An 11,544-nucleotide genomic window follows, 5' to 3' on the forward strand; every position below is an offset into this window, starting at 1 on the left:
GCTCCCATTTGGGAGTATTAATGGGAGAATTGTGCCAGAAAAGCCATCCAGTGTAAAATATGTAGATCCATCCATAAGGGAGGAACTGAAACTACCTGCTACAGAACTTTCTATATGCTGATAGATATAGTCTTTTCTTTTGACATTGCAAAAATAGACTGTCCCCATACAGTAAAAGCTATTGTACAAAGCTTGAAATAAGGGTTGTATCAATCTAATTAATGATAAAAGGTGAACAAGTATCCTCCTCCAAAAGAAATGTTTAAGACAATATTCAGACATCTCTGTAAGTTTGATTTGCTGTAAAAATGTCACATAACTTGTTTTATTTTTTGTTTTAAAACTCTTTTACTCACCAAAAAAGGAGTATCCCAGTGTTGGCCATGGCATAAGCTAAACCCAGGATTCCACTACCCATAATAGCATTGCCCAAGTTGAAGACCGACATGCCAAAAGACGTCTTTCCTTCAAACTGTAAATGCAATATAAATAAATAAATAAATAACAGAGTATACATTAAATGCCAATTTAAGATAAAACCTAATGTTGTTACCTATGTTATATAGCTACAATTGTTGGGTTTCTCACTTACATCTGTGAAACGTATGGGTTTCTTTCCGCCTTCGTTGGGCAAAAATTCCTCGTTCTCCAGTCCATCATCAGGCTCTTCATATCTAGAGGCCAGATTTGCAGGTGTTAATTGATGACATTTCCGTCCGCCACTGAGAAAGTGAGCAAACATCGTCTGCAGACTCTAGCAAATCATGTGCTTTGAAGGTGACGTAATGGGCAAATATGTAGCTGAAAACCCTTGACGTAAATCTCTGCAAACATACCTGACTGTTTGAGTGCCATTTCTGTATAAGGATCCACCAGTTGAGGCGAGCACAAAAACAAGGTAAACATGCATTTAAAAAAGCGAATATTATTTATGAAGTTATACTTTATGTGGTTCACCACATCTGTTATCTTGTTCATCATTTTCACTATTAATGGAGAATTATCATAGTGACAACAGTAAGCAAAAACAAATCAAACATCTGCTTTTAGCTTTAGCAGTGACATTTGAATTTAAAATAATATTGTTTAATTGGATTTATGAGATTGTGGCTTTCACACAAGTATAACTAGAGAAAGACAAAAAGGAAACAAAGGCAGCCATTCATAAGGAAAGAATACTCACTGATCCTCATCTAGCATTGTTTTCAATGGCACACCCACATCCTCGCCGAGGTCATGACTTTTCCCGTTTGATAATATGTTCATCTCTGATTGAGAAGGCTCCATAATTCAAGCTCTGTTTGGTGTATGCGTTCGATTAAAGCAGTTCTTATGAGTGACTTGAATATCTAGGGCAGAGGTGGAAAAAACATGAGTCAGATAACATGTCAGACAAGAGGCCTTATTTGTTTTGGATAAACCATTTCATAAAGACAATGTACACTTAACATGCTTAATGGCCTTCAAGACATGTGGTTTCAGCCAGCCTGTTGTAGACAATCAGCTACTTTTTAATGCTCGTGGAAACACAAGCTTTCTCTAAAAGTTCATAGACTTTTGATTAGTCCATGTGAAAAATATCCTTATATACATCTCTGCAAGTTTGTTAAACTTGAAAAGGGTGGACCTGAAGAAACCCTTATATCCAATCCTTCTTTTCAGAGAGGGCCTAGAAATGTGCTGTGGGGCTGCCTTTGTCTGTGCCACGTCACTGAAAGCTAAACTTTACAGGCCACAAACAAGTCATTTGTTTTTGCCCAATTTTCTTTTTTAGAAATTGGAACAAAATGTTGTGTTCATGACGTTGTCAAATTTTTCTATCCAGAATACATCTGTACAGCACAGGAATGACTCAGAGTCAAGCGAGTGACGTTCAACACACTTGACAACATGATCTGACCTCATTCGTTCTTTTTCAGAAGTTTCTGTAGTCCATACACTGAATTGCAAATAATCAAATGTGAGGATGAAATATGACGATGCATGTTCTGCTTTCCAGAACTTCAGAATGGAGCAAAGCAAACAAGTCAGGATCACTAAGGCAAAGTCCACAGTCAGAGTACTTTTTTTTAATAACCGTATTTGCTCTTGTCTTTTATATTCCAGATCCCTCGATTTTTAGTGCTACTGCTGACATCCCCACACAATGACACTGTGGCCTTGATGATGAATATAAACATGAGTATGATTAAACGAGATGCCAGATCACTCACAACAAAATGCTTCAAATAACAGAGAAAGCGCTTTCCAAAACAGCTATTATGAGGCTACTATAATTATACAGTTTAACAGTAGCATCAGTGTGGGGGACGCTGTATTCACAGTTACAGTCAGAAGAGAATGTCAGAGTATTTGTCATTTTATCATTAGCAAGCCTGTAATTAATAGCTCTTTAAAATTTGCCTCAGACTTTTTAACAGAAATAAATACTCTTCTATACTTCAGTGAGAACTTAGACAGACAATGGTGTGTTGTTAGTAGTTTCCGCTGTGACCAGGGTAGAGCAGCTCAATTGTGTTCACAGTGTCCTCTCTGCCAGAAGATCACTGCTGTGGCTATTCATAGTGTACAATTAAAGAGTGTCATTGATACAATGCCACTGAAGCTAGGAAAGAAACTTGAGAGGACACTGCGTGCTGCTTCACAATATAATCGGGTACTGAGCTCTTCAAATTTATGAATACCTTTCATCAATTTAAAAAAGAAGAAGATCTAAATCTGGATTTTAAATTAAAAAGAAAAAATACCTAACATTACTGATACCTTGCACCATGTTATCTGGTGAGTCAGTATTTGCTCAATGATACCACGTCCCTTAACGTAGCCTCAATCCCCTAGCCTAAAACCCCCTGATGTAAACACTTCCTGTTGCAACACTGGCCTTTGACAGCAATTATTTCCAGTGAGGTAAATTCAGGGGAGAAAATGTTGTGTGAATGCTATTTTCAAATTGAAATACACTTTGTGATACAATTTATGATTAGTGTTGGCCATTACATGAAAAGCAATCGCAAACAAGCAAAAATAAATCAGACTTAGAAATGTAAACATGGAGAGCTCTTCAAAAGGTTGAGCCTCTCACGGTGAGTGAAACTACAGTCATTATGTTTGTTCATGAACAACCATAAAGCATGGGATCACTGAATTTACAGTAAACACAACAAAAGCCTATTGTTTTGTCTCGTGACTTTACCATGTTTATACTTAAATACAGCAGTGACTGTTCTGTTGTGGTCTTCTATATATCTAAAACCCAACATATATGTCTTGACCATAATGCACAGCACCATGCGTGGTGAGAACAAAATGCAACAAATGCAACATATCAGCTGCCAAACACAGTTGTCAAGATCATTTGGGCTTGCTGTTTGCCACAGGTCGTGGGCACCTTATGCCGTATGCCAGTACTCTAAATGTGAGGCCATCTGTCCTACAGCAAAATCTTGGCCCCAACTTGGTCATACAACTGGATAATGATCCCAAGCACAGCAGCAAATCTACAGCAGAATGGCTAAAAAAAGAAAAGAATCAAAATGTTGCAATGACACAGTCAAAGTCCAGACCTCAACCTGATTGAAATGCTGCTGTGAGACCTGAACAACTCTGCCCATAAATGAATGGTTACAAATGTAAATGAACTGAAGCAGTGTTATTAAGAAGAAGAGTGGGCCAAAATTCCTCCTCAATAATGGAAGAGACTGATAAAGTCAAACAGAAAAAGATTACTTTGAGTTATTGGTGCCAAAGGTGGATCTACTGAAATATAGACTACTCTGTGTTTCACAGGGCTGCATTACGGAAGAGGATTAGTGCCACTGGGGGGAAAAAAAGTGGGCACGTCTTTTTTTTTTCTTCTTTTCCTGAATTCAGAATTTCAGAATTCTGAGAAAAAAGTCAGAATTCTGAGATTAAAGTCAGAATTCTGAGAAAAAAGTCAGAATTCTGAGATTAAAGTCAGAATTTTGAGAAAAAAGTCAGAATTCTGAGAAAAAAGTCAGAATTCTGAGATTAAAGTCAGAATTCTGAGAAAAAAGTCAGAATTCTGAGATTAAAGTCAGAATTCTGAGAAAAAAGTCAGAATTCTGAGAAAAAAGTCAGAATTCTGAGATTAAAGTCAGAATTTTGAGAAAAAAGTCAGAATTCTGAGATTAAAGTCAGAATTTTGAGAAAAAAGTCAGAATTCTGAGATTAAAGTCAGAATTCTGACTTTTTTCTCAGAATTATGACTTTAATCTCAGAATTATGACTTTTTTCTCAGATTTTTTTCCAGTGGCCCTAATCCTCTTCCATACTGCATAGAGTACCATGAAAAGTAAGAAAAATCTCAGTTTGGTTCATTAAAAAATGATTAATTATTGTATTATTTCTAATGTTACAAGTACCTAATTTCCTCTTATGACCACTAAAAACCCTCATTTAGAGGGAATGAAAATAAAGGTCTTAGTGTAGAAACACATGCAACAAAGTGAGTGTGCACGTGTGTGCATGATCACTGAAACAAAACTGAGTGCAACTGAGAACACTCTTATAAAATAAACCATAAACATTTAACCTTCCTCATGTATTTCTTTATTCAAAAGTATGGAAAGAGCTGCCGGGGGAAATAAAAAGTCTGATGAAACTTTAAAAAGGCTACAAGAGCAGAGGTGGCCAACTATAAATATGTGAAAACACAGTTGCAGGACAAATTGGGAAATAAAAAGTCTTGGGAAATTGGGAATGTAAATTGATTCATAACACTAATCAGAGCCGCAATGGTAGTCCTACTAAGATCACACCACAGACAGCAGAGGTGAATATGAGAAGAGAAAGCGCTTCAGACTTGGCACAGGGATTATCAATGGAAGTCAGTGTTTCTGTGCCAGTGTGGACAATGTTAAGGACATTGCACAATGTCAGTCTCAGCGGATGGCGTCTGACGCTTGTTTGCTATTCAGCACAAAACTGCAAGATTCAATTTAGCTATAGAACATCAACGTATATTTGATGACTGGATAATCATTGTTCAATGAGCTCCTCGTGATCTTGACCAACATAAATATATTTGGCATCAGGATGTTTGGTACAAAGCTCGCCAGGACTACCATATTGTCTCAACACTGAAGTACAGAGGTGGGAGGACAGGAGCATGACTTTTATAGATGGCACCGTAAATCCTAATGGATTTACCAAACTATGGACTGAAAAGACAACATAGTACCACATAATTACTAGTTACAGAAGTAGAAGGACTCAAATTACCACAAGGTTTATAACATTTGGCTCAAATGTTAAAAACAGATTTGTATACAAATTTTACCAGAAGTGTGGCTTTGCTAAACCAGAGAATTCTTTATTATTGTGAAAAGGAGATAGCTGCTACAGCTGGGACATATCTCAGTGTAGAACTTTGACAAATACAGAAAATATTTGCCAGTGATTTCCACTTAAATGTTCCCATAAAACACAAAAGTAAACTAAAGCCAAATTATTTCTTTATACTAACACATATAACATCATTTTAAAGAGCATAGCTTGTCACGGATCCAGAAGCCTGGGTTTTTTAAGCGTATACCCATTCAATTTGTGTCCCGTGAAAATTTGTGACGTTCACTCCTAAAACTATTCAACCTGTGAATTTGGTCATTTTCTTTCCAAAGGAATTACCCCACCTACGTGGAAATTTAGCTCTAAAACCTGTTGCAATGCAGGCTGGTTCTAAAAAGGTATCAATTTAAAACTTGCTTTTACATAATTTCAATAACTCTTAGACTTTATATAGATTCCAAATGAGTTTTGTTTTCAGCAACGAAGTGACAAAAACTGAAAAGTCTCATTTTGAACTACTATATTTATCTGGCATTTGAAATGTTTGAACAAGTGGAAGGGTTAACGATTAGCTGATTTCTTTCTCTCTTTTTTGACAATTCAAGGTTAAAGGTTCAAGTAAGAGGAGCTATTTATATATTTTTTCTTATCATTAAACCAGAGCATCTATTCCTGTGACACTAGGACATAAAGCAGGGCATGCACGCGACAAACACGGGACAGTGGGGAGCAGGCAAGCACATGTAGATGAGAAAGGCGCATGTGGCACGAGGTTCAGCCAAGAGCGCCTGGCAGCACCAGCTCATCCTAATCCACGTGCTTCCAGGGGACAGGGGACCACATGCTCATGTCTTGCATTACAGCCAGAACTTGAATTACATATTCTTTCCATTTATCATGATAGGTTTCTCAACAACTAAAACCTTTATATTAACACGAACGTTTTAAGCAGTTCAAAAGAACAGATGATTTATTTTACTTTAAACAGGCATGAAAGTATACTAAAAGTATTCTAAACATTCATTTTGAAGGAAAACTGAGGTGTTTAATTTAGAAATTGAATTTAGAATTGTATAAATTATATATTATACAAATGTATGACATCAAATATATGTTAAATCAAACAGACAGGGACATTAAAGACTACATAAAAAGAAAATAGTTCCAGGAACAAAAAAGGGAGTGCTGTTAACTATAAAACATTTCTGTTTTTAGCTTTAACTACCCCCAAATAGTTCTGAAATTGCCTTTTTGCTGAACTGCATAAATAGTAAATAAATAAACATGATAGACATTTATTTAAGCAACTTGATGCTTTGGTACAACTGTCTTCAATCTCTAAGGTTGAACCCTCTATAAATTCAATAAAATAATCTTGGCTTATTTTTCTTAGTCATCACATACAAGCTGCCTAAATCATTTAAAGGGTCATAAAATGAAGCACCACCACTAGAAAGCACACAAGGACGAAATTCAATGTGCAGTTGTGCAAGCAGACAATACAGTCTGTGTTTGTACAAAGATTTAGTTGAAAACATTAGGCTCAGTTGTCCGATAAAGGATGATTTGTAGAGCAATAGCAAACAGCCCAACAAATCTCCCCATATTTCATCAGTACAGGTGTTCAGGTGCACCCTGATGGTAGGTGAAGTTGTGAGTTACACATCCCAGAGGCTGACACTTTAGGATCTAGGAACCATAAAACGTCAAATTTTATTTTAAGCCTAATTGATACATCCCGAATTGTTCCAAAGCAAGTCAGTACAAGCACCTGTACAGGTCCGAGTAGATATAAAAGCTATTATTTATGATTATTTATGCAGGTTTTCCCAGATTCTCCTGTCTACAATCTTTATAATTAATGCTAGATGTAAAATGTTATAGACAATAATAAAGCAAAATTTAAAAAAGAGTAGGACATTTTATTTACGATTCACATTTTATTATACAATCATTATATAGTCACTGTGTTTAACACAGAAGATAAAAACGCTCAAACGTACGTAGGTTCATGACAAAAACACAAAGAAACAAAATACAACAGACAAGCGCACATATGCAGTTATAGAGAACAGCACCGGGTTTCAGGCTTGATAACACAGAACGAAGCCACCATGGAAAGAAGACAGTAAAAGATACTTCAAATTAGTTTAACCAGGATGGTTCAAAGACAGCTTGAGTTATCAGTAATGTCTTGATCCTTTTAGAAGAGTTTTACATTTGTTGGAACCATGGTTTTGAACTGATTTTGCGCATTTGTAGTAAAAAAAATAGTTAAAAAAAAAAACAAAATTTCGTATCGTGTTGAAACCCAGCAAATACATAGATGTATTTTACATTGTGCAAATTATGCAATTATTATGCTTTATTAGCACTAAAGCAATTAAGGAGGCTTTAGTGTTAATAAAGCCACTGTAATGCTTTCTTTAAATGACCTCTCAACTTCAACTATCTAACAAGACAGGCCAAGATTAGTAGCATGACTTTGTACCTTGAGAATAAGAGATTACATATATTTATCAGCTGTAATTAAGTCTTTATTAACAAACACTATTTATTATTATTTTTTGTAATCTACAGTGTTACAAAGAAGATCTTCTGAATAACAAGACTTAACCATATATATCTGTGCCATACGTGAGTAAAGTGAAAAATCAGTGCAGTGCAATAATAATAAACCAACTATATTTTTTTTAATATTAAAAGCATATGTCCTACAGTTATCAAAAGGAAGTAAGAAGTAACTACAACCAGCTTTTTTTTAAAGGGGCTGTTTGATTCAATTTTTAGCCAAAATAGTTTGGTAAGTTATTTAAGCAAATAGTTAACTCTCATTAATTATGATTACTTGATAAACTGCAGGACATTTTTCTGAAGCACAGTTTGGTAACCAGGAGTTTGCAGCGGGAAGTACTGAGCAATTATACTCTGGGCATGTGTTTAAGGCAGCTTTTACACTGCATCACAAGAATGTTGCATTTTTAACGGGTGAATTACTGACAGTGCAGGTTGTTGTTTTATTTGAACAGTTAAAAAATACAAAATGATTAAATGTGACATCAATGCGAGAATAAAGTGATTGCAGTGGAAGCATTAAAGCAGGTACCCTGGCTTAAAGGCCTACGGATATTTTGAGTCTTTGTTACTACATGGGGGAAAAAAATAATAAATGTTTTATGTTGTATGTTTTTATTACATTGTCTCTGACGGCTTTTATGTCTCATATTATGATTTGAACAATTAAGTGTCCCTTTTCGCATTTTTCCATGAAACACTGTTTTGAGAAAGAAGAATGAATGCAGTAATAATGTTGTATGAGGAAAACCTATCAAAGTAACCACTTTAATGAGTAAATTGTAAAGTCAGGCTTCTGGGATATAGACATAAAACCTAAACATTTACCGAGGGAATGGGAAACCTTTGTGTTTTCTATAATCTTTCCCATATGGGTCAGTACACACAGAGCAATAATTTTGTCCATCAGATCCAGAATTTATCATTATTGTTCATTTGAAGTCCAGTTATTGTCTCTACTGAAGGAAATATCTTACTCTTTCATGTTCTCCAGACAGTCTAATGTATGGTGTTGAGTAGATTTCACTCAGCACTCCTTGGAAAACATGTCTGCTGCAGCCAAAAATGATGCATGAATGCCATGAGTTAGAAATCGAAATATTGAGCTGAAATTTGAACAGCTGCTATCTAACATTTTATTATTATTAATTGTCTTTCAGGAGATTTCTTGGGGTTACAAAACATTAGACTAAATAGCCAAGGCAATTCTTTAGGACAAGTACAAATATAAATACAAAATCTATGGCTCATTGTGGAATATTTCAGTCATCATATATTAACATGTCAGTGCATATTCATCCACAGGGAACAAACTTGGGGGATAAAAGCTTAAAAAATCCACTCTGAACAGAATTAGGGCTCTCTTTTCAATCTTAACTGTCTCATAAAATGCTGAACAAAAGTATTTTTGCCACACAATATAAACAATATCAACAAACGACTATGACTTTCTAATGACTTCAATATAAATAGACACCGGCGCATGATGGAGTCTGGTTCAACCCACAAAGATTATGAGACCCATGACAAAGATAATAATAACCTGACACATGACAGTTAGACTGACTTAAATACAACATTTCACAGGTCTCTTTAATGTGACACATGAGTACAGCTGGCTGCGTCCCACATGGATAAAACACTGACTTCCACGCACTGTGCACCTGTCAGGTTCCTGCTCAAACTCCTAGCCACTTTGTTCACCACACAAGGCTTATCTGCTCATTCTGCACTATAATGACCCGAGGACAAAACCCCACACTGGGGTTTCGATAGGGACCAAAGTCAAACACATACACCCTCTCTCACAGTACCTGGAAACCAATCTTTTTCCCCCAATATGTCACAGTCGAACACATCTAGTCAACACACGCATTTAAGCAGCTTGGGGTCGAAAGATCTTGACAGCCATTGCAGAAAAACATTCACCATTTCCCCACCTACCACATTTCCACACATTTCCAGCAAAAGGAAAATCTTAAGCCAGCCGCCTGCAGTCCACTTGTTAAGTTTTATCCTACATTAACACAAGCTGTTATGCTGATTTCAAAACAAAGCAAAACAAAACTGCAGCTTCATGAAACCACCTGCCCAAACAGTTTTACTGTAAGTATTGTTATTATTGCTGCAGAACACTTTACAGTTAAGCAACTTTTCAACATAAACAGTCGCTGTAAATTCTTAATTATATACTCAGAGCTAGAATGCACACTGTATGCAAAATTTTAAAAAAAAGTATCACTCTCACTAATCTTCCACCCATCATCTTGTTGTACTATCATTTGGTTTTCAGTTTCTCACAAAACAAATGCTCACAGTCGAGTAGCTGAAACCAGTTTATTTTAGGCATCTTCAGCTGAAAATGGCTAATTTTAAATGTATTTATTACCCGTTACAATTTATTTATTTATTTAACTGAACTGTAGCCTCTTTATTGGTCAACACATAAGCCTAGTTTATACTTAGAATGGGATAAAAATCCATTTCACAGCATTAATCTACAGCAAACAGTAACAAAGGCAGACTTTAAAGTGCTTTAAAGGGGTGCTCTTAGTTCCTCCTGGTGTTTATAGCTACTGATCCACTCTTGCCGTTGTTAGATGTTTGTCACCTTGTGGTGAACTAAGTAGGAAAAAATTTTAGTTTCCGTCGGATATGGTTTCGCTAAGAGGAGGAAAAGGAAAGGGCTTAGCTACTCGATACCATGTGCCTGCATGTGCTACAGCCTAAACCGCAGGGAAGTAGCCTGTTCTACAACCTGTAAGAATACTGGGACACTGGGGTCACAACATGTCAAAGTTTTACATCTTCCTGTGAAAAAAAATAGCTGAAAATAGGAATCATATAAGCGATCAAAGCCGTTTCTGTGTCACATACTGCTCACGTAGGCATTCGTCCAGCTTGGATTTACCTGTTGCAACTGCGCTACAGTAACTTTCAGGCGCATCGGTTTATATTTAAGAAAGATTCACAACAACAATGGATGAGCACCAGTTTGTTGCCCTGGATGAAACGCATGGTCGTGACATCTGCTCTTGGCGCTCACTCCAGAGGGACCGAGCATGCTATTCTTTCTTTATTGATCACCCCCCTTTTAGGAAACAAAGCTATTGCCTATATATCCAAAGAGTGAAGCTACAATTTCCTTTATGTCTTTTTCATTGCTTTCCCCTTAGGTTACTATATTCCTGCGTGGTTGAATGAAAATCAAAATATTGTAATAAAGGTTTAAAGTATTATTTTACAAGTGTCCACCTCTCAGTGAAGGCAGAAAAAAATATGTCAGTCACAACAAGTAACAAAGCCATTCCCCTAATAAATAAATAAATTAATTAATAAAACAAATATATAAAAAAGACAGGATTGTGATGTCTCACCAAAAGCTCGTGTCACGAAGCTTCCACGATAATTCCGCTGGTAAGTGGGAACAATCTGATGACCACGCTCTCCTTTCGTGCGTTTCGCGTGTCTTTCTTTTCCTCAGGGAAGGTGAGAGTTGCCCATCTATCTGTCTATCTGTATTCGTGGATTTTTACGCACATTTGTACCGTCTCTTTCCAATGCAGTGGCCACAAACTGTTCTTTGCGAGATGATTTGCATTGTAAAACCATTTGAAGCTCCAACTGTGGGGGTCGTGGTAGGTCCGCCTCCTTTGCAACCCC

General features: G+C 36.4%; 1 protein-coding gene across 2 annotated transcripts in view; it reads right to left on the bottom strand.

Moving 5' to 3' along the window:
* Window positions 1-11,544, bottom strand: part of slc38a3b (solute carrier family 38 member 3b) — a 29,859-nt gene extending 18,315 nt beyond the window's left edge. Inside the window, exons 1-5 of one of the 2 annotated variants that reach the window (XM_006783134.3) lie at window positions 11,259-11,544; window positions 1,184-1,349; window positions 837-857; window positions 593-674; window positions 357-472 (exon numbers count right to left, since the gene is read on the bottom strand). In XM_006783134.3, coding sequence (XP_006783197.1) covers window positions 357-472; window positions 593-674; window positions 837-857; window positions 1,184-1,287 — 323 coding nt within the window. In that variant the 5' untranslated portion in view covers window positions 1,288-1,349; window positions 11,259-11,544. The remainder of the gene's footprint in view (window positions 1-356; window positions 473-592; window positions 675-836; window positions 858-1,183; window positions 1,350-11,258) is intronic. The other variant, XM_006783135.3, reaches the window with a different exon arrangement.

Source organism: Neolamprologus brichardi, chromosome 5 (assembly GCF_056152115.1).
Source record: "Neolamprologus brichardi isolate AB-2024 chromosome 5, ASM5615211v1, whole genome shotgun sequence".
NCBI classification, from domain to species: Eukaryota; Metazoa; Chordata; class Actinopteri; order Cichliformes; family Cichlidae; genus Neolamprologus; species Neolamprologus brichardi.